The 23,483-nt window shown below is 44.3% G+C and overlaps 1 protein-coding gene across 4 annotated transcripts in view; it reads right to left on the bottom strand.

Annotated features, from left to right (window-relative positions):
* Positions 1 to 530: 530 nt before the first annotated feature.
* The window catches only part of CAMKMT (calmodulin-lysine N-methyltransferase), a 404,310-nt gene continuing 381,357 nt past the window's right edge, over positions 531 to 23,483 (bottom strand). For 3 of the 4 annotated variants that reach the window (XM_045980676.1, XM_045980674.1, XM_045980673.1), the window contains 3 exons: positions 17,228 to 17,291; positions 6,681 to 6,812; positions 531 to 1,084 (listed from right to left, as the gene is read on the bottom strand). In XM_045980676.1, the coding sequence (XP_045836632.1) occupies positions 1,007 to 1,084; positions 6,681 to 6,812; positions 17,228 to 17,291 (274 nt within the window). In that variant the 3' untranslated portion in view covers positions 531 to 1,006. The remainder of the gene's footprint in view (positions 1,085 to 6,680; positions 6,813 to 17,227; positions 17,292 to 23,483) is intronic. The other variant, XM_045980675.1, reaches the window with a different exon arrangement.

Consider the following 23,483-nt stretch of genomic DNA (forward strand, 5'->3'; position numbering starts at 1 on the left):
CCTATTAAATGTTTACTACATGCTCGAATCACAGCATACACCAATATGTGCTTCCTTTAAATCGGATAATTGTGCGATTGAGTTTTTAAAAACTCCCCCTGGTTGCAATCTAGTTTAGCAGCCATTTATTCAAAATTTCTCTGGCAAGGACCTATTTTGAAAGAGGTCTGGAGAACAGCAGCAGTTAGATGTGAGCCCCGATAAAGGCTCACTTTTCATTCATAGTCAGAGCCTAAATGTGCTCTTCTTGTACCTAAACAGATAATAAGCACTCAGCACACTCCTCCTCCTTGACACAACACATTGAGACTAATCACACATAATTGGAGAGGAGGAGCAGAGGGCTGGCCACGCTATTGTGTCCAGAGGACAAACGGTCAGTTTATGAGGCTTTGGGCTGATGTAGTCATTTCTTATACATCCATAGGGGAAAAAAACATCCTGTTTAAAAGGAGAAAGAGAATGAGTGAGAGGGACAGCAAAAAAGGATGGCAGATTTAATACAATTAATTTGAGGGAGGTGAGAAAGATACGCTTTATTTATTTATTTTCTTAACTGGGAAAGAATCATGAGGTTTGCTGTGTTTACAGATTAAAAAGTACCACCACCAAAATGGAACAAAGACCAAGATCCTTTTTTAAAAGGGGGGGGGGTGTGGGTGGGAATCGCCAAAAGAAATTCTGTCTCAATTAGGAGGAAAAAGATTCAGCTTTCTCCTAAGTCCGATTCAAATCTCAGGCTGTTTACGGGTATTTTTTAAAGACAAACAAAGGTTTGGTCCGAGAAGAGCAGATGAAAAAAGAGAGTCCAGGAGGGCTGGGGAATGATGTGAGTGAGGACAGGTGGACCCCACAGCCCACATGTGGAATGTGGCAGAGATGGTGGGGGCTCACAGATCGCAGGGAGGCAACGGCTTGCTGCACAGCACACCCATCGCAGGTTTCTGTTTTTGTGAAAATACGCCCTGTGCACTTGGGGGTTTCGTCTTTTGAGCAGCTTCATCTTCTATCCATTTTTGGTTAAAATAAGCATAAGTGGGTAATGAAGGTTTTCTTCATAGACGTCCTGGTTTTCCTTTTTCAACTGAAAACAATCATAGAACAAAAAAGGTAAGGAGACTCAGATTAGGATTTTTTTTACCAGTAGTTTTTAATACTGAGTATAATGAAGACTTCTTACTTGAATATATTTTTCCGGTAAATAAATCGCAAAAAAGCAATGCAAAGTGGTTCTCGGTGGCATTGGCAAGATAGGACTATGCATCCATCAAGCTGGAATCTTTCCTTCGGTAGGGGAGAGGAGGGCAGGCCACTTTTTCATAAATAGCCAGACTGCATTTGTGACCTCTATGAACTGTGAGGCACTTCAGTGAAGGGAGAACTGGAGGCTTGCTCATCGGCACCAGAACAGCCATTTGGCCTAGAAGTTTCTGCTCTTGGTCCACTCTGTCCCTCACCTGTGCCCCAGGAACAAGGCAGGCGGGCATTTCTGATCACTTGGAGACTGGCAGCACCCAGGCACAAGGGACGGGCTTCTGGGCCTAAGACATTTCAAAGGCTCTCTTGCTGCTTCTCAGGGCTTCTGATAGTAATGCTAATTTTAATATTCTTTTCTCTGAGGAGGAAAAGGTAGAGCTTCCATACCATGCAAGTGAGGTTCTGAGGGCCTTTTCATGGTAGATTTTAAAATCCAGTCAGAGTTCTCAAAGCTAGAGTCCTCTTTTCCTCATCCGGCTAGAAGAATTTAGACAGTCATATTTATATTTGTCCTAGCAAATAGTAATTTGCTATTTATAAAGACAAAATTAGTATTTTTGAAGTTGGTATTTCTGAGCAAATTGTTAGTTCATTTTTTAATTGATGAGTGTCAGGAAACAGATACTACTTTTAATTATGCATGGACCCAATTCTTTTATTGTTTTGAATCAGATTACCTCCCCTCCCCCCTGAAACTAAATGAATGGCTCTAACCTGACACCTTCCTGGATTAGTATAGGTCTGGGGCACAGTACCTTGAATTTTTTTTGTGCTTCTTCTAAATCATATTCCCAAACTGTGACATACCCTCACTGTTAAGGACAAGGAGCAACCAGCCCGCCTTTCCTTTCTCACTGGGGAACAAAAAGCCAATCCTGTCTTTACTTTCTAATCCATTTTCATAAGAAAGGATGACACAATCATGGAAGCAACTGCATTCTGTTTTCTTCGATGGAGTTTGCTTTGTTTACACACGATTCTACCTTAGAAAGAGCCTCTGGATTTGTGTTGCTACCAAAGTCATGACAGTGTTAATCCTAAACACACCATCCCTTAACGTCACTCATTAAAAAAAAAAAAAAAAGGCCAAGAAAATGGCTTCCCAAACTTCCCAATCCAAACCCACTAACCAGGACCTACCAAATGTAAATACCTTTGTTGCCAGTTGTCCTAGTGATAGAAGGAGCTCACTGAAATATTTTACAGAGGGAAGAGGGGGCCAAGCTAGCTCAATTCTTCCTCAGGGATTCGGGATCAGGGAAAGTTGATTACTCAGCGTGAGTCAGCTGACCTACTCACTCACAATGCACTAATATACAGAGACTCAAATGAGCTCTTTATAAAGTCCCTGAGGTAATATGTGGGATAAATAGTTCTTCTGTAAATATGGGTTAGAAATCACTTTTAACTTGGATTCTGTGCTGACCTCTGGAGGCCAAAGCAGAGGCTTCCTTGCTAGAAGGGGCTAGGGGCCGGCCCCGTGTTGACTGTGAGCCCTTCCGGGGATGGGGAAAGAGCCGACAGCCCTCCCAGGCAGCCCTCCACCCCAGCAGCAGATCCATTCTGAACCAAGTCTGCTAGGAGAAGGCACTTGAACCCACCCGAGCCTGTTGGGAAATACTTGCTTTCGATGTGGGAATGGGATGTGGTGGAAGAATAATTCCCTTTACCCAGGCTCTACTTCTTTGCTCAATTAATAATTATAATGTGAAGAAATTTTAAAAAAGCACCTCAGAAAAAAAAATGAACAAAAAGCAAATTGTGAATAAAACAATTTTTCAATTTCAGAGGTTAAAACAGGGTCTTTGAGGACTGAACTAAATTATATAGCTGCTATTAGGGGCATTATGCCTTACTTCATAATTGGATGTAACCGGCTCAGCGTCGCCTGGGCGCTGCGCGAGCAACAGCAACGGGAGCGGAGTTCAGACTGTTTACCCTTTACAGTATCCACAATTATCAACAGCCCACCACACAGATTATAAGCACCAGCCACTTGTAATGTGGCATTTTGAATAGGTAAGCAGAAATGCAATATGGCCACGCTTTTAACACAATGCACCGACTCCACAAACGAGCCCAAGCCTGTTTTCAGGGCTAAGTATAAAAAAATACAGCAGATAAACACACCGGTGGTTTCGCCAAAGTTCAAGACAAAACCAGAAACAAAACCGTGGCATGCAAAATAAGATCTCGGAGAGTATTTGCACGAACCAGGGTTTTTTTATCAACTAATTTCAAGCCAGCTGTAATGGCTAAGTTAGCTCTCTCCCTTGAGAAGCCATTGGCTCATCTGAACATCCTGAAGGCTTGGGGCCACACCACAGGGCAAGGCGTTGGATTCCCAGCCTGGGGAAGACCAAGAGAGGGAAGGAGAGGGGAAGTGGTTTATTTTTCTTCCCCGTGGCCGTGAAGAACAGAAAGGCACTATTTTTCAAACACTACACCTTTGGCTGCCTGGTCCCTGAGCACGCTGGCTGCATTGTGTGGGCACAATTTAACAAAAGCACTGGCAGAAAAGTGCAGAATGGCACCGTTTTGATTACAGGCTTGCTTTTTAACGGAAATAAAATTTCACAGTTAACAATGAGAGGTGAAAAGTTTAAGAGGCAAAGCTGTTCCTCCTGATCACTGACTGTTAATCAGCTTCATGGGTGGTTGCCTAAATCTGTAGATTTTTTTTTTTTACCTTGCACTACTGCCAAGATTGTAACTAATTTTTTTCCCCTGTTGTAAGAGGAGGGGTGGAAAACTCCGCATAGAAGCCAGCTGTGTATGAGTGACGTGAGGCACTAATGCAGAGGGCAAAATTAAAATTCATGAATCTCTTCACAACCATTTGTGTAACAAGATTAAGACGGGACAGCGGAAAAGAGCGGCATTATCAGGCGTCTTACAGTCCTCCAGCTGGTTACGCTCTATTCCAACACAGTAGGGCTAAGAGGATAACACGCAGCCTGAAGGAAAACGCGGCTCCTCCGTTTGCGAGCAGCCTCGGCCCAGGGACCGTGGGGCTTTGGCCAGAGATGGAGAGGAAGAAAGCTGATTGCCGCGCAAGATGGAAAACTTTTAAGCCCTGGCTATTAGCACGCGGCAAACAAAAGCGGCCAGGGTGGAGGTCCCCGGCGGCCGCGCGGTCCCCAGCGCGTCCCCGGAGCCCCGGGCGGGCGGCGGGCAGGGGCCCGAGGGGGCGCCCCTGGGAAGAGCACTGGGGCTCGGCGAGGAGCAGGGGCGCTCCCCGCTCGCCCCTCCCCGCACCTTGGCCCGCGGCCCTCTCTGGGCCTCCTGCTGCTGCAAAGAAGACCTCCACGTGCGAGCCCGAGATGGGTCGTGCCAGCCTGTCACCGGCCAGGCCAGTCGGCACACAGCTATCACCGCGGCTGGAGCGGAAAAGCCGGGCATCCTATGCTTCTGGTACAGAAGGGACAAGAGGCACTCTCTTGCTAGAAGCAGGAGAACACCAGACCAGCTGCGACTGCCCCCGCCCCCCCCCCCCCCCGCCACGCCCGGGTCTTTAAAAACACACATCATGGGTTCATGCCTGTACCATTTACTTGGGGCACCCCAACTCTGCAGAATGTTCCCCTGGCGGTTCCACGTCCTGAGAACCAAATGCAACTCTCACTCCTCACAACCTCAAGAGGTTGGGAAACTGATTTCTTAGTCCAGTGGCAGCAAAGTGGAGAATTTAACTTTTAAGCAATTATGAAGAGATTAAAGACTAAGGTCACCTAGTTAGTTATTGAAATTTACTTTTGAGGGACGCATCAGTCCCCAGTTACTTATGGAGCAGTAACTGTGGGTATGCTGCACAATAAAAATACGAGAGGCATGCTGAGCCATTTATGGACAGTGCTATGCTTGGCAGGGTAGTGTACTGCACTGGAAATAAGAGGAAGTTGCTGTCCCCTAGCCACTGGCAATCTTAAGTTCTAGACAAAGGAGAGGTGGCCACTCAGGACTCACAGGTACTAGCACATCTCCAGCCTTGCAGGGTTGGAGAAACTCTTGCCTTTGCTCTCCTGATCTATGATGGAGAAACTGAAAGCATTTGTTGTTCCAGGAGGAAGGTGAAAGGCATGGCATTGAAGTAGCCATCATCACCTGATCCCTGTAGCTCTAGTCTGACCCAGGAGAGAACCCTGTTTTGGTCCCTTTGGGGAGAGGAGCCCATAGGGCAGGGAGAGACCCTTCCCCTGCTAGGTAAAGCCCTCAGAGCCTTTCCTTTTATTCTGGGGGGAGGGGCTGCAAAAGGGAAAGCCTCATTCTAGAGTGGCAGGCAAGATTCTAGTACTCTGTTCCCTTTTTAGTTCCTGATCCTAAGCAAAGGGCAATTCCACCATCCAGAGGAAGTGATTTAACCCTTTCAGTTCACAAAGCATCCTTGTTTCCCAACCCCCCACCACAGAAGTATGCTAAATGAAACCTTAGAGACCCCAGAAGAGTGAACCTATCTCCACAAAGTGAGGCTCTTCTTTCTCTTGCCTGAAGATCAGATCCACTTTGCATATAATTTTTCAAATGTCAATATGCTTCTGTATAATATCATAGTCCCGGGTAAAAAAGAATGCTATTCCATTTTCCCAGGAGAAATTTAAGGTCAGAGCTTTACTTTCTGCGTTCTCAACTTGTAAAATCGTGACAAGTTCAAAGTCTTTTCCCAAGGTCAGATTAGTTCAGAGAAGGGAGATTTCTGTAAGGCACAAAATTACAGAAGTAATATATGTTATACTAGTAAGTGTGATATGTATTAGCAAGGGTGAGATTCCTAAAAAGTTTTCAGTGGAACGCTGTCTCTCAGTGTCCTATATTGCTCTATGCCTATAAATAATAAAAAGGCCGGTAACATTGCTTTATGTAAGCAAGCTTAGAAATCACTCTCAGATAAGTGCTTTTGACCTAAATCTTGTAGTGCCTCGATCTGACATATAACCCCACAACTGTGAAATTCCGTATGAGATTTAAGTCTCAAACTGCCAACTGACCCAGCCATAAAGCAAGCAGAGATAAAGATTTACAGTCCAACATGATACAATTAGACATTCACCTTCTATTTATTTCAGTGGAGCTGAGCATTTAACCTACTTAAAAGCCAAAGGTTTTTCATAAAAATATAAATGCTTGTTTATCATTCATTCTAAGCCACCTCCCCTGCATCCTACAAATTAGTCTATTATGAATGAAAAGATTAGTTTGTTTCAGAGAAGGGAGTAAACAGGAATGGTTTCTGTAAAATCCTTCTAGACATGCAAAGATAAAAGATGCCTTTGCCACACAAAATAATCAGATACAAATACCTGTTCAGAAGCAGCACACCTAAGGAGTACTTTAATCAAATATTTAGGTTACCTGCCAAAAAGACCATGATCTCTTCAAAATGCAATGCGGATTAAAGTGTTATCTAACACAAGCAGAAAACTAACCTTGGAGTGGAAGTTTGAAATGTGTTCATCATAATTTTCATGTCTTTGGATAGAGAAATCAGCTTTTTCAGCTAGATTGCAAAACTGGCTTAAAGTACTCCCTCGGCGTGGGGCGAATACCATTGCTTTCCCCTAGAACGTTAAAAAGGAAATTCACACATTTTAGAACTGGAAGGCAACCAAACAGAACAAACACTGGGGGAAGCATTTAATGTCCTGCTCTCAGGTAGGAAACACCGTTGTTCTTGAGACATCCAACACAGGACAGACAGTCACAGTGAGAATAATTTCAAGGATAGATAAACTTACTTTTTCAAGTAAGAAAAAAATATGTATATCTCATATTCAAAGGTTGCTATGTTTTATCCTTTTCAAGTCACGCATGCAATAAACAAAACGTGGCTCGACGTTGGTGTTCTGTACAATGCACACCTCTCTTGGGTCCAGGGGTTCAAACCATCAACTAGCTTTTGGAGTACCTGGTCCACGGCACCCACCTGGAGACTCCTTAGCTGCTGCCAGCATGTCCCCAACACAGCTCCAGAGCATGTGGCAAAGGATGCTTATAGATGTTAGTTTATTGTACCTGGGAAACTCAATACCAAGAAATCCTCCATAGAAACAGTAACTGTGGTCTCTGTTAGAGAATTTCCATGTTTCGGTCCTGCCACCAGCCTTTTCTGGGACCGTGCCACCAGAGACAAGGCTCCAGGATCTTGGTTTCCAACTTCATCGAGTCCTTCATAATAGTCATCATTAGAGCAAAGCAGCTCCTCATGGCACTCAGATGATTGCTTTTCAAAGGAAGTGGTATAACGAGGGTAATCAGGCTTTTCTAAATAAACTGCACAACCTCGTAAGATTGCTGCAGTGGGGAGAATGGGCGGATTTGAGCAAGCTATGTACCAGATTTTTCAGGAGACCACTGGACAGGAAACTCCGCGGTGTGCATTTGCTGATGGGTGTGTGTGTGGACCTTTCCTTGCCCTCCTAGACATGCATACAACAGCTAAACTTCAGAATCTTCTCACTTTTTGTTTAAGAGATGACTGTATGCTCTGTTAACTTCAAGGTTCTACTTCACTTTTATGAAATGCCACTTCAGGTTTTGAGGGAATCATGAAAGTATATCCCGGTTTCTTATGAAAGGTGGTTTCCTGTTTATTACGGCCAAGTTTTTATTGAGCGTCCACTCATGTCAGGAGTGTCCGCTCAAGGACAGGAACTCTGTTTCATTGACTCTTCACACCATCCGACAGTGTAGGTATCATCAGCTCCATGACACAGGATGCTCGGATGGTTGAAGAGTCAATTGACCAAGATGACACAAACTGGCAAAACATACCTACTTCCAACGCGGACGCTCTCTCCACCCCACCTCATTGCCTCCTTATTAGTAATAGTGACGGCAATAATAATAACGGCAACCACCGTGCAGGGCGCTTCACGAACCTTCCCTTTCATCCCTTCAACCATTTTCTCAATGACCTTGTGCAGCAGACATTACATTTTACAGATGATCAAACATGCAGCGAAGGCTTTGAAGAATATGAGGAGGAATATGTGGCAGAAGGGGTTCTGGGCTTAAAAAGTCTCCACCATTACACAGCTGTCACCTCAGGAAAATTAGAAAGAAAAAAAAAAGCCACAGAACGGTTGAGCTAGAAGGGACCTTGGGGAGGACATAATCCAATCTCCTCAGTCACCCCAGCTGACCCATCAAGGTTCCTCACTCACCAAATGGGAAGAACAAAGTCTGCTCTGCCTTCCCCCCATCCCCCTTCCCCCCACCCCCGCAGCCCAGAAAAATCACGGGGATTCAAATGAGGTGATGAGTGTGAAAATAATTTGAAAAGCATCTGAAAAGCAAGGTTATATAGATTAGAAACATCTCCACCACTTAACAGTGCTGGAAAGATTTTATCAGGTCTCTCTCCCTCTCCCTCTCTTCTCCTCATTTACCTGCAAGAAAATACACGAATACTGTGTCCTGGACATCAAGTGTGTTTTCATACTGTGTTTACATAGACATGTACACACTCAGACACATAATTATAGCAGCACCAATCATGCCACTACACTTAAGGTTCTGTCAGCTTTTCCAATATTAATTGCTATTTTCAGGCGTTTTTCAAACTTAGCAGCAAAAATTCATTTTGATGTGAAACTAGATATAATACATGGTCTTGGTAGGGGAGCAAAAGTCTCAGTTAAAAAAAAAAACACAAAAAAAACAACACAAAGAGGGAATACCAGTAGGTCATTTTAGTCATTTTTTTTTTTTTTAAACCATGATGTCTATTGTGACTAATCACTGAAATCCTTAAGATGACCTGGATGCTGCAACAGGAGCATAAACCTCTTGGGCTTATGTGTTGTTCCTTCACGGAATCCATGCCTGAACCTGCGGTATACAATATTTAGGTGCCTCATTCGACCGGTCCCAGTGGTGTTTCATCTTTTAGCCTTGGCACTCCAGTTATACTTTCTCTTGCGCTTGGCAGGATAGCCGCATTTGCCACACGTGGACTTCTGAAGGTGGCAGGTCTTCGAGCCACAGCGGCGGCACGACATGTGCATCTTATTGCAACGCTTTCCGAACGATGACGTCCCCTTCGTCATCTTGTTTCTGCGGCAGGCCCCAAAGAGCCATTTTAGTCATTTTTAAGAGCTGGTTGCCATTCTGGATTTTTGAAAAATGGAAGTTGTTTTATTTTATTTTAAAGATTTTAAAAATTATTTATTTATTTATTTATTTATTTATTTGACAGAGAGAGAGATCACAAGTAGGCAGAGAGGCACACAGAGAGAGAGAGGGAAGCAGGTTCCCTGCTGAGCAGAGAGCCCAATGCGGGACTCAGTCCCAGGACCCTGAGATCATGACCTGAGCTGAAGGCAGCGGCTTAACCCACTGAGCCACCCAGGCGCCCATGGAAGTTGTTTTATTTTAAAGTCACCTGCAAAAATTGTCTGACAGTTACAATCAAAGAGTTGATTTTTAGTAGCTATTATCTAAGCTATGTATCATAATGTTCACAGGGCTACAAGGCTCTTGGCTGGGCTGATGTTTACATTTATAAGTCCATGCTCCCCACACCCCTAACCCCTTGTTAGCTGGGGTGAGCTGTAGGGGGACCCAGGTAAGCATATGGCAGACCCCTCTACCCAGACATCACTCCTTCTCTGGGTCTTCTTCCAGCTTACCTGTCCTTCCCTAATCACCCTCTAGAACAGCCGCTGCTTCCCCATCACTCTCCACCCTCCTCCCTGCTTTACTTTCGCTCTGAGTGCTCCTCACCACTAACACACATTACACCCTTGTTTGTGATCGCCCATATCCTCCGGCTGGAGTGTACGCTCCCTGACAACAGGATCTTCTAATGTTTTATTCACTGCATTTTCTCAGCACCTAGTATATAGCTGACTCTCAATCAATACTCATTGGGAGAATAAACTAAATCCAGATGTTGAAATAATTTGAGAAATTATTTCTTTGGAAATTCAAAGGCCACATTCTATTGCTTATTCTTTAGAAAAGATTTTCTGCAAGAAACTCTTATAGAGTCAGTGGCTCTGATGGGATTCCAGAGGGCAGCGTTCTGTGTACAGTATTGTAGCCGCAACAAGGAGAAAGAATGAGCAGTAGTTTTAATCTCTAATTACTCAGTTATGGGTTTTAAAATGCTTTCTTTTTCATTTCATTGAATACAGACACCTTTGAGATGTGAATCAATATTGAGGAGGGACAATCGTACATCAGCCATTCATTCAATAAACAGTCACGGACTGCCAGCACCCACCCCATAAGGAATTGGCTTTCAAATTCCCATTGTCCCCAGTGGAGCAGGACACTGGTGCAATCAGAGAAATACGCCTTACAATTTAGGCTGCAAAAATCCAAACAAGAAAAAAAATATAGATTTCAAATTAGCCCATCACTTTAGAAAAATTATTTTCAATTTACTAAAGCCCAACTTTCTAGGCATTCAAAGTCATAGACTCATCTTAAACTCAGAATGAACACTCAATTGAACGTAAAATTTTGACTGATGGGCAGAAATTTGAGAGAATTAATTTATCCCTAGAGAGGAGAGAGGAGTATTTCCACTAAACAGCAATGATATTGTTTACATCATGAGCTCAGTTGTTGTTATTTTGCTAGACTAATCTATACTCATATATTAAAGGGTGTGTACTTCAGGAAAAAATAAGTATGCTTCAGATTTCTTTTAAAAGGAATATGCTATGCCAGTGAAATGCCTTTATTCCTGTTCCATATCTAGGCAACCGACTATTAAATGCCAATTACATGTTTAAGCTTATGTTTATTTTTTCTTTACCTGGTTTCTGAGATGCCGCCTTTCCCTGCTTTCTCCCTTACATCTCTCTCAACCCCCTTCCCTGGCTTCTCCACCTGCCCCTTGATTGTCAGTGGTCCCCAGGGCTCTGCCTACTTTTTCGCCCTGAGCCAGGGAGGCTCAGGAGTCAGGGAGGGAGCCAAAGTCCATGACTTCAGCTCTCACTGGTACATCAACACTCCCGAGTATATATCTCCAGCATTCACCAAAGTCTAGGACCCACTCCTGTTTTCAGGTGCCTCCTAGGTCTCTCCATGGGGACATTCTGCAAGTACTTTTAACTTATTCTGTCTACAGTGGAACTCAGTACCTTGGGCCCCAAACCCCAGATTAGACTCCCTGTCCCTGGGATGCCTCGGCTGACCACCCCTGGCCTCTACGGCATGCCTCCTCCCTGCCAGGCTCTCCTCCTCTCCACTTCCACTCACTCATACCGCTGCTCTCTCCCTAACACACTGTCAGGTAACCGCTCGCTTGTTTGTCTTTCACGCTAGACTGCGAGCTCTTTGGGGGCAGGCTGACGTTGTATCTTAGTCTACTCCCAGGTCCTAGCACAGCCTCTGGCATCTGAGAGGCACCCAGTAATTGTCTACTGAATGAGCTCCTCCGTGAATATCCTCTCCGTCCCCTCTTCTCCACCTTCAGATCTCCACCCTCTCCTAACTGGACAATTCCATGTACAAGTTGGTTCATGATGGTGCCCTGAGGAGCTTTGCGGCTTTCAGGCTCTCTCTTACTCCACTGCAGCCTCTATGCTGGCCAATCTGATCTTTCTACAACCCACATCTGACTATACTACTGCTCAAACACTTTCAGTGGCTCTCTTTTACCCAGATAATAAAGCCCAGTCTCTTCACGTAGTGTCCTCAGCCTTTCATAAAATGGCACCCCAAACCAAGTCTTTCACTTCATCTCCTGCCCCTCCCAACCCTAACCCCCCAAACCACACAGATTCTCACAGTCCAGCCAGGGCAAACTTCTCTCGTTGATCCCAAAACACAACATGCTTTTTCATGCTCTGGACCTGTGAGCGCCGTTCCCTCCACCAGGGACGCTGCCTTCTAGACCCCTTCCGTGAAGCTTAGAAGCTTACTATTCAGCACCAAAGGAAAATGCCACTGCCTCTAGAGAAGCCTTCCTCAGGCGACTAGTTAGCCACTCTTTCTGGCGTACCCATCACCTTGCATTGTACTTCCTGGTAGTTCAGGCACTAATGTGCCCTCCTAAACGGAGATTCATGATCCGTGTTTACACCCGCACTTCACATTCCCAGCACAGTGCCACATACTGAGTAGTTGTTCAACAAATGCTTGTTATATCGAGACAGAGTCCAGGCCCTTGAGTATCTCCCATTCTGCAGAAGGTATGAATTAGAAAGGCTGTCAAACCAAGTAACAACAGCCCCACACTATGACCCAGGGCTGGGTTGTTACAAGCTGTTTTGCACTGTCCACTGTGATTCCACGTGTGTATGTGTGTGTGTGTGTGTGTTTTACATGTCCACGAGCAGATTATAAATTCTTTGGGGGCAGAGACTCAGTACCACGCGTGCTGAATAAGCACCTGGGTAGATTTCAGGAATGAACTTCTAGAGCTAGGCCCCTGCTCTGAGGGTCTTAAAACCATCTGGGGACTCTTCCTACAATCTTGAGAGGCAGGTATGGCTGAACACAGAGTCTCACCAAGAACAAGGTGTGGGTGGCATTTTGTGGGGCCTCTGACCCAGCGAGCCAGACAGGAACAGAGGGGCCTTCCAGGACCATCTCAGTTCACTACCCTGAGCCCACACTCACAAGGCATTTCCCTGACATAACCTAAAACAGAGCTTTGTACAGATGTGTGGAGAAATGTTGGATTCAAAAAGTAAAAAAGGAGGAAATCTCTCTGCTCTTGTAAAATCAGAGTCCACGATTTACATTCGTGGCCCTCCCTGCGTCCCGGGGAGGCTGCAGGAATGTGGCAGTTAGTTCGGGCCGGTTTCTAAAGGTTAAATGAATTCCAAGGTGATATTTTTGAATACTTGACGACTGGTTTGCAGCAACCAGCTGGAAAGCTGTCAGCACTGCGTCTCCATCTATTTCTTAATGGTTCTGAGAAAATTCACACCGTCTAGCTGGCTTGGTGTCCTTCCCTGCACCGAAAGCCATTTCAGAGGAATATTAGTGGATACCATTTGTTGGTTGTCATTTCCAGGCTAAAGTTCAACTTGCAGGTTGCCGTGGCTGTATTTTAAATTACATTCTGGCCCTCTGATACCAGACACTGCTGATGTTCTTTAAAGAACACAACAGCAGGGGGTCACCTGTCAATCACCAGCAACACGGAGCCACACACGGGAGGGAAAAAGGTTGCAGGGGGGCAAGGGGCAGGGGTCCGGGTGGGGGGAACATTGCTTCTTAGAATAAGTAAATTTTGCTGACTTCATTCCTTTTTAGTACCTGTTCTTTTCTTCTTTCCTTTTGAGTTTGCTAGAAAGATCCTTGTAAGCAGTCTGGCAGAAGTCAAGAGTTTCACAGCAACTCTCAACCCGCAGTTGAGGAAAGTTTCCATTTGGGGCCGGCCGCAAACACTTCCTGTTGAAATCTGGGGCTTCCTGTAGTGACTTGGCAACCACAGGTACCCGTGTGGCTGAAGAACCAAGCCAAGCCAGGAGCCCACCTTGGTGGCTAGGCTTTCTCTGGGGGTTGGTCCCCCTCCCTCATGACTCTGTTACAAAAAGGGAAAAGCAGGAAAACTCCTCCTCTCCATCTACTTTTTTTGTGACTGGGTTGTAGGACTCCAGACCATGATTTGCCTCAGCTAGACGTCAAGGAACCACACACCCCAAAATGGCAGATTTGTTTCTTCCCCCAGCGAGCCACCTGAAACCTCTTGTTCTCCCCTCTAGCAGTAATCTCTCCCTGCTTGCTCTGTCTGCAGTAAAACGTGTCCTCTCCATCCAAATAGACAGTCCTCTGGGGACAATGAGGGGGCTGATGAAGGCCTGCAGAACATGGGTGCAGGGGACGTGCAGCATGCCCAGGTGTGTGCAGAAGCCACGAGTCTGTGTCTAGAGAGTGTATCCCCAAACCCCAATAGCATTTCTGCAAGGAAGATGCCCCCTGTATTCTGTACTCCCCACGGTCTTCTCTGGGTCTTTTTCAAGGTGACAAGAGCTAACACAGATTCAGAGCCCGTCATGCGCTAAAGCTTTCTGACGCATTGGCTTGTTCCCTCCCCATGTTACAGATGGGGAACCCAACAAGTGGCAAAGCCCAGACCTGCACCTTAAGCTTTCGGACTCCGGGGTCCAAGCATACCTTCCCGCCGTGAGGAGGACTTAGAAGAACACAGGGTGAGAGAGGTAGTTTCAGAGCCGGATAGTGCCAGTTTGGGCCTGGAATTTGGCCCTCCTGTCAGCCAGGCCAAAGAGGTCCCTTTGGATGCATGTCCCATGTGGATTAACCCTGACTAGCTAAGGCAGCGATAAAAAAAAGAGGCATCTTCATTCTGGAACACACCTTGTGTGCCGGGTGCTGTGCTAGGCATTCATGTCCATAACTATTGTACATCAGCCCAGAGGGAGGACTTATTTCTCCCTCACCCTGACGTGATAAAGCTCCAGCTCAGAGAGCCTTGCTAGCGAGAGCAGACTTGGGTCTTGTATGCAGATACCTCAGACTCTTCCTGCCCTCCACCCTAGATGCAGACACTGGGCCTCCTGCGAACCTGAAGCATTTGGCCGAAGTGCCGTTTTCCCAGAGAACGTGCTGTATCTGCCACTGAACTCGCTGAGCCTTGAATTACCAAGAACTCAGCAGCCACCAGCGCAGCCCCTGAAGTTGACTCTTTGTGGGCGTCCTGTGTCCTGTGGCACTTACAGCACCCAAGCCACACACCACAGAGGAGTCGTCTTGGACTCAAGAGAATGTTAAAAGCAGCTCTCAGTGTAATGGGGTAAACCTTTAATGATACCTTAGTCTTGGACTGTGATTTCCATGACACATACACTAGCAGAGAGAGAGCCTCTGGAAGCAGAACAGCTGGTCCTGAGAGCTTGGAAGGGGAAGGGTTCAGCTTTTGCTCTGGTTACCCCCAGCTCTGGGAACCCTTCTGGCCCACTGGCACGGGAGACGGAGCTGCCGATGGTCACTGCCAAGTCTATGTGACTGTTCTATGGCCCGCCCAGTGAAGGCCCTGGGAGCGCGAGTGGCCTGCCTTCCCAGAACTCCCGATGGGGATCAGAGTCCTGAGCAGTCATTTCAGGATATCCATGTGCCACTCACAGCTTGGGGTTCTTCTCTTATGGCAGCTCTCTGACACCTTAGGCTAGACTGCCCGGCAGCCTTGTGCAGCAGCCAACCCACAAGGGGCCCGAGTGAGGGCCCCTACTCTCATTTTGAATGCTGCAGTCTGGGCAGGCCCCTCTGATCTGGCCTCCCGGCTCCTCACATAGAATGAGCAAGCACTACCTACCCCAGGGCCCTGCCTCGTCCTTCTTCCGGCTACGGGTGAGTATCAGCTGTCACTAGGAGGGCGGTCATGTGCGGCCACACTTCAGACAAGGTTTGGGGTTTAATAAAGGATAAGGGAGAGCTGCTAGAGATTTCAGCCCAATCTACACAATCTGGACGGTTCTGTATTGGAAATCACTACATGACTCACAAGAGATCCTAGGCAAACCACGCAAATCCCTGCAAAATGGAGTATCTGCCACAAATAGGCTTTGGAGAGTGTTGGTGAAGTACAGTTCGTGCAGCGTGAGATCCGGGAGTCCTTGAAAGCATTGTATTTATGTCTGATACATTTTTCACAGAGGCCTTTACGTCCAAAGAATCTCTGTGCCCTCTCTGAAAATCTTGACCTTGCAAATGCTCACAAGACTCACCCAAGGTTAACGGGGGGATGAAGAGGCCCCCAATTCCTTCTTCGACCCTCAACTTGGGCTGCTCACTCAACCGTGGCTGCAGCCATCAATAGCTCAGAGCACGCCCCTTCCTTGCCTCAAGACCTGCTCCCCACCTCATGGGGGAACTGAGAAGGCCAATTTAATTTAATTGATTACCACTTACCAAGCGGTGTGTCTCCTCTGAGAGGCCTATTTAAAGTTTCTGAGCTATACAGAGATAACAAAATAAAAAGCAACAGTGTAAGGCAAAGGACGATTATCAAATTGCTCTGGGAACCTTCAATGTGAAAAAGATATAAAAGAAAGATTGAAAGGTATTAGTCTCTAAGTCTCACTGAGGTCAGAAGACTAGAGCAAACCTTTGGAAAAAGACTTTTGAAACAAAACTTCAGAAAATACTTTACACACACACACACACACACACACACACACACACACACACACACACTGCAGTCCTTTCTCAGATAAATATGAGTTCCTGTCTTAGACTGCATTAACATTGTTAACCTATTTTAAATTCCTATGGCACAGCAAGAGTCTTACATACTTATAAGATTTTTTTTTTTTTTTAATGCATGAGCTTTAAACTCATTTTCTTACTTTAAATAGATGTATATTAACTCTCCGGTTAGGCTGCAGGACCTCCTAGCTTAGTGTAACAGCCCAACAAAATAAGAGTGGCTACAAACTCTGTAATTTACTCACAGGCATAAATGGATATATAAATGTAAAAATGTGCACAATATTTTATGCCATGCTTGGCTTCATTGTGACCTAATGTTTATAATATGTAAATAATGGCTTCCTTTTAAAGCAAAGAACTTTTAATATACAGATTCATCTGAAGTCCTTTTTCTTTGATATAAACAGAAATAAAAAGAAAAAATACTCTTTTGCAATAAATAAATACCCAATGACAAAGGTTACCACTGAAGGGATTTAAAATGACAGAAGTCAACAGAAAACTTTCAATATCATACTTCTACTTTAATATGAAGATATTGTTATCAAAGGAAAAGACTCAAGAAATTCTTTGATAAAAATAATCTCACACTATCTTTGAAGCGGTTTCATTTATTTTACTACCCACTGTGTTCCTTATCAGAAGGCCAAGGGTAAGAAGTTTCCTGGTTATGATTAGGAAAGAATCTGATAGATCAGAAGACCCAATTGAAGTTGGACATAATAAGTATTAAAGTATTACATGACATTAATCCTGCCATTCCATTACTCTCTCCATCTTTGTGCACAGACTAATTATTCTGAAGCCAGTGTTCAGGAGAAAATAGAAACATACTTACTCTGGGCTGGAGTAATCTCTTTATTGCATCAACAAGGCTGGCTCTGTACTGGTCCAGAAAGAGGCTGACATTGAGAAGAGAGCAGAATCCAGATTAAACTGGGTTTCTAAGTCTAATGATACTAATGGAGGTAAGCACAAAGCTAATTATACATGTTTACTCAACACCAAAGGGGAGAAATTGTTTCCTTCCATTCAAGTGTCTCACTGGAAGAAAAAAAGATTGTGGTCAGTGTTATCCAACCAAAGCCAAGTCATCAACATTCAGTTGGCCAAGATTCACACACGACTGGGCCATGTGTTAATGTTAAAGGGACAATGTCTAAGCTGCTCTTTGGGGGAATCATCTGGTTGAGATGAAACACTTCCCATCATTAGAGCCCAGTTTCTGTAAACCTGGGCCATCGGTCCACTGAGGGTACTGTGAGGTCACCGTCCAGAAACTAACACCAGCCCTATGATGCCCAAACCATGGAACAGATCTCAGGTAGCAATGGTTTTTGGTGGCCAGGAGCAGTACTGAGGTCAGACTCAACCAGTGACCCAGAAGTAAACAGTTCCAAGAACAAAGACCAGATTTGGGCTAGATATCACAGAGGCCATGGCAACTCTGGGGTTTTTCTCTCCCTTAACTTTCATGTTTTCATGTTCACTGTGATTTTTCGTCTTTCTCCTCTGGTCTTTTGAGAATTTCTGTTAGTGCTCTGTCACCCCTCTGGTGGGCCCATCTGGGCCTGTCTTCATCAGGCCTCATCTTGGAAGCCTGGGGAGATTTCCCTTATTTGGGACTCGTGGGCCAGAGCATTAACGGCCTTGTGCATCAGCCATCCCATGAGGGGCCTGAGCCCTCCTACTCCCATTTCTAATGCTGTAGTTTGCTGTGGGCTCCTCTGCCTTGGTCTCCCTGCTCCTCACAAAGCATACTCTAGGGCCCTACCTCATCCTTCTCTGAGCGAAGGGGAGCTATGAGCTGTCAGTAGGAGAGCTGCTGTGTGGAGTCACACTACAGGCAGGGTTTAACAGCACTCTGACTGACCCTTCTGCTAGGGGTAGCCTCCACATAAGGCCTCAGTTTCCTGGTCAAGAAAGGGCTACTTAGGCAGCAGTGGTGGGCCTCACATCAATCATATATATTAGCTGACAAATATTTGTGGAATACCTGCTACATGTTATGGGCTGTTTTAGGCACTAGAGACAAGCTAGGGAAAAAACAATGTTCCCATCCTCAAAGAGCTTCCGGTCTCCAGTAACCTATGCACAGCAAGTTCTAACAGAGCATGCATACCTAGAAGGACGCTGTAAGTGTCTGCTTATTACCTGACTAGCAGGCCAACAGGGCTTGAAATTGAGCAGCCTAGGTGGGGTGTTGGTTTCAATGACCCTAAAACAGGGCGTATACACTCCTTGACTGGTACTGTTAAGGAAGAATCAATGGTTGGGTAAGCTGCCTCACTAATCAGATTCTCTTCCAACCAACTCTCTCATTTAAGAAAGAGGAGTGGGAGAACAGCTTATGAGAAGTTGCCAAGAAGTCAGAGCTTGGGTTTCACCATGGCATGTTCGGTAGAAGGTTCTTCTATAAAGGATGCTTTGAGCAATGGAAAAATAATCCTTTTAAGAGGAACTAGAAATCATGTCCAGAATGGGAACCTTATCCCAACTCCATCTGGCAGTCAGGATACCCTGATGATATACCAGGGGAAGAGTTTCCCATCCTTCTATCAAACAATACTTAAATCCTAGAGTATAGACTATATCTAATACAAATGCTACAAAAATTTGCCTGTAAGTCATATTAATCAGTGATTAATAGTCATTAAGTGTTGATAAGAAAGGAATAAAATTCTATCTAAGTGTCTTTTAAAGTTTTCAGGGCTATATACCTCACTCTTTAGTGGGATGATAATATCTTAAATTTTAATAATTATAAGAATTCTGCTTTTTTTTTTTAAACATTTTATTTTCAAGTAATCTCTATATCCAACATGGGGCTTAAACTCACAATCCTGAGGTCAAGAGTTGATGCTCAACTGACTGTGCAAGCCAGGGGCCCCTCTGGTTTTGTTTTTTAGGAAGACTATCACTGCAGGAAAATATCTCTGTCAGTTACTCAGGTCCACTGGGGACCTGGCTGGTTGGAATATATAACATTAAGCAAAAGGCCACTTTTCAGTTTCAACCTGTGCATCCTAGGAGTTGGTAAGGTTGTTGGAAATAATCAGCCCCTTAAAAACTGAGCTTAAAACATAGCCTGATACAGAACTATTTTCACTCAATGTCGGTGATGTGACAAAGATCTTAACATTGCAGGTCACTGGAGAATGTGACACAACACCCACACAACTATTCCAAACACAGTTACTTGAATGGTAATGTTGTCCACTCTATCCTTCCAAATCATATTTCCCAAAAGCAATTCTTAGAGTTCTCTAATACGTCTTTAATCCCAGCAAGCTCACCTTTCTACTTAGCTCCGAAGCAGAATTTACAACACTTTGTAGGATATGTCATATGAGCAATTTCAGTGTGCTTTAGCAGGAGTGATAAATAATGTCCTGAAAATTCACCCCTTAAATAAGTCCTAATGGGCTCAGAGAACAACAGTAGCTTAAGTGGATCTGTTTTAAAACAACGCTGAGTGGGTCACTGATTGGAATGGAGATACCATTTCAACTCTCCCTTCTGTTACTGATCAAAATACATCGACAGTCAGTCTAGTTTGGCTATTAAAACACACACACACACACACACACACACACACACACACACAGCCCTCTATATAATGCACTTGTGGCATCAACTCTCGCTTTATTCCATGGATCTGAATCACAGATTTCATGACAAAGGGACGGTGTCAGGACACTTTCACTGCCTCCCTTAGAATCAGTCAGAGTGTCACGCAGAGCTCAGAGCATCCCCCACTCCACTCATTGGGAAATTAATTAGTGTAGGTGACAAGGAGGCATTTCTCGGCCAGCATCCACAGAAAGGGGGCCTCTATGTCATCCTGAAGGTGAAATGTGCTAAGTTAAAGTCACTGTTCTAGATTTAACTTTCAGGAGAAGAACGGCCTCTATCAGTATTCATAAATTGATCGCTGTGGAGCTGGGACCAACAGGGGTCTGGTCTCCCTTGGGGCTCCCACATGGGGTACCAGGTCTCTGGCAGCTTGTTTATCTTCTCTGGGACTGAGTTTCAGGTATGGGATGAAAGGGCTGGCTGCCTTTGCATTAAAGAGTTTTTCAGGTGTAAATGTGATCTAGAACTACCCATGATCACAGCATTGGGAAGAAAACGAAGAAATTCTAGAGACTGTTTTGAAAAAAAAAAAACAACAAACAAAACCTTCCAGAAGAATCCTTAAAAACCAAGCTTCTTTCATCATTTAGAATAATAGGAATAGAAATGATCCACAGTACATAGTTAGTTCAAAAATGCTAAGAGAGCCAGTGAAGTGATGTAACCTTCCCCCATTTCTCCACAAAGTCTCAGACTGTGCGTGCTGATGTGGTATAGCTCAGTGCGTCAGGCTATGGGTGGTATTTTAGATTTGCTTTCCAAGCCTTCAGAGAATCTCAATGTACAGAATCATGTTTATTTTTGCAGAGCTACAATAAACTGGAAAGCCATCAAACACTCACTGAAAGTGGTCCTTGGATAAACACACACACACACACACACACACACACACACACACACACACACATCTTACTTCCGGACTCAGATTATTGTGATTGAACAGGAGTCTGGAAAGGCAGGCTGAAAATTAACAATCACTTGCTATCCTAAACTCAGCAAGGACAAGGCTGGACTGTATTCCAGCAGAAAGGAACTCTTATATGAAATTCGATGTTAAATAAGTCAACCAAGGAACTTAAATAGGCCGTTTTTTTTTTTCTCCTACACCTGTGGTTAAATATTCTAATATTTTGATGTTTGTCAACAGCATCGTTTTGCAGGTGTGGCTGTACCTCGATTTTTTCCTTGTGTTTATTTCAAAATTGACATTTCACAAGTTATTTAGGAACTGTTGAACCATAAAACTGTATTTCATTGTCAAAAATGTTGAATGGTGAAATAATGACTAGCTTTCGCAGTTCACCTCTTTATTTTTTAATCTGGTGGAGCTCCTAAGTGGAGATATGAACTAAGGAGCCTGTCTCTTCTGGGAAATAAGTTATTTCCCCCGTAGCCCACGGGCTTTTGAATGTTTGAATGTAAATATATGAATATATGAATGATTTAATAACATAAACATATCACCCAGCTCGTTGTAATCATGTGCATTCTACTTGAACCACAACGCGGATTTGGAATAGGTCTGTGAATAGAGCTTGTTTTCACGTAAATGGGATCAAGCAGGACCACTGGTTAGCTAGTCAGAGAATCGGACAATGCCACCCTTGCTGGAAATGCTTCAATAAGGAATTGAATCCATGTACCCAATATTTGAACTCCAACTCTTGCTTCATATTCCTACGGCCTAATCCAGATCTCACTGACTGATAATAACCGAAGGGCGGTGTGAGACAGTGTGATCATGAGTCACGTGTGGCACCTGTGTCTGCCACAGAGGATTCTGGGTTTCTTCTTGGAGGTAGTGTCCAAAGAGAGGGTTTTTGTGTGTGTGTGTTTTTTTTTCTCCTCTATGACACTGTTAAAAAAAACAACGCAGCATGGTCTTCTAGGGACAGCACCCACATAATAACTCCCCGAGAAACACCAAACCGACAGGACATACAGAGCTGCTGGAGCCGCAGCTTCACTGCTGTGCGCACGACACGCATATTAGAAATATCACTGTGCTTTCTAAGTTTCTAAGCAGCTTACCCATCCCTGTGAATATGAAGACAGACCATTACCAAAGCATTTCTTTTGGAAATAATATCCGCATTGCACTGAGAGTAGCTTAATGTTTCACATTTACAAATGGGAAATTATAAACAGGCTGACATTCTGGCACTTACGTGCCGGGGGGAAAAAAACCCAACTTAACACCTCACACGTAGAAAAGCTATTTATAAAATAAAACTTGGTGGACCTAGCTCATTTGAATCTGTAAATTCTCACCTAGCTACCAGATGTGTGTGTGTGTGTGTGTGTGTGTGTACATCTAACATTGTATTCCGTGACGTATTTATAATGAAAGCCTTCACTGAATATGCACTATGGATATCAGTTGTCCGTGACCCTGTCGTGCGCTAGGGGGAAAGGACTATTTCTCAAACATGTTTGTGGCTATTTTTAACCTGAGAACATTAATCAGAAAAGAGCTTAAATCTTACTTCCTCTGCTTGTCTCTCCGGTACAAATAGGATGACATGGTGTGAGTGTCCATGACACAAGGTCTGACAAAGCCAGGCTGTCCTGGTATTTATGTGAAGGACACATTTACCTCGAAATCTCCTGGCCAGACCGGACTTTCACCGCATATCCGGAGCCCATGCATGCGACCCTTGCTTAAACCTCCAAGAAGATGCTGCCCTCCTTCCCTCTTTTCTGCTGCTCTCTGATCTGACTTCCGTGCTTAATCTGATCTAATCCTGCCAGCATTATCTTCATCTGTGCAATGAAACCTGGAGGATCCTTTCTCATATTTGGTGAGGAGAGGCATTTACTAAATTACTTGCTCAAATCATATGGTGAGGTTTTAGCTCCTTATTTCTGATTAGATGAGGGATGTACCATTAGGCACAATATCATTGATGAGTCCAAAATCTCTTTCTCCCTCTTTTGGAACAAGGTTTTTCTGAAATGGGGTACAAAGACACTAAAAGGGCCATGGAAAGCTAGGAAATCTCAGCTAGAAATACAACAGAATGCTTCTTTTCCATGGAGGAGTGTTTTTTCAGAAGAAAAAAAGAAAGCAAATCTGATTCCAATGACTTACATAGAAGAGTTACTTGAAAGCTTTATTTAAAATAGTAATAATAATGACTGCCTGAAAATTTCATTTAACTCCCCTCTAGGGAAAGTCTTCTCCAGGTTCTGGATCTTATAATTGGGTTAATCAATACACTAGAACTTCTTCAGAATCTGAACTTGTATATTCAATCTCAAGTGTTGTAAGAACATAATGAAACTACGAATAAGATCTTACTCTTAACAGAGAAAATACTTTTGAACTGTCAATGTTTCCATATGCTAGAATAGTTATTAGTCAACATTCATGAAAGAAAATACCTAAGATTATTTGAAATTATTAAGGTTTGATACAGATTTATCCTGTAACTTAGGATCAGACTTCATTAACAGTA

The sequence above is a fragment of the Meles meles genome, chromosome 16 (genome assembly GCF_922984935.1).
Source record: "Meles meles chromosome 16, mMelMel3.1 paternal haplotype, whole genome shotgun sequence".
NCBI classification, from domain to species: domain Eukaryota; kingdom Metazoa; phylum Chordata; class Mammalia; order Carnivora; family Mustelidae; genus Meles; species Meles meles.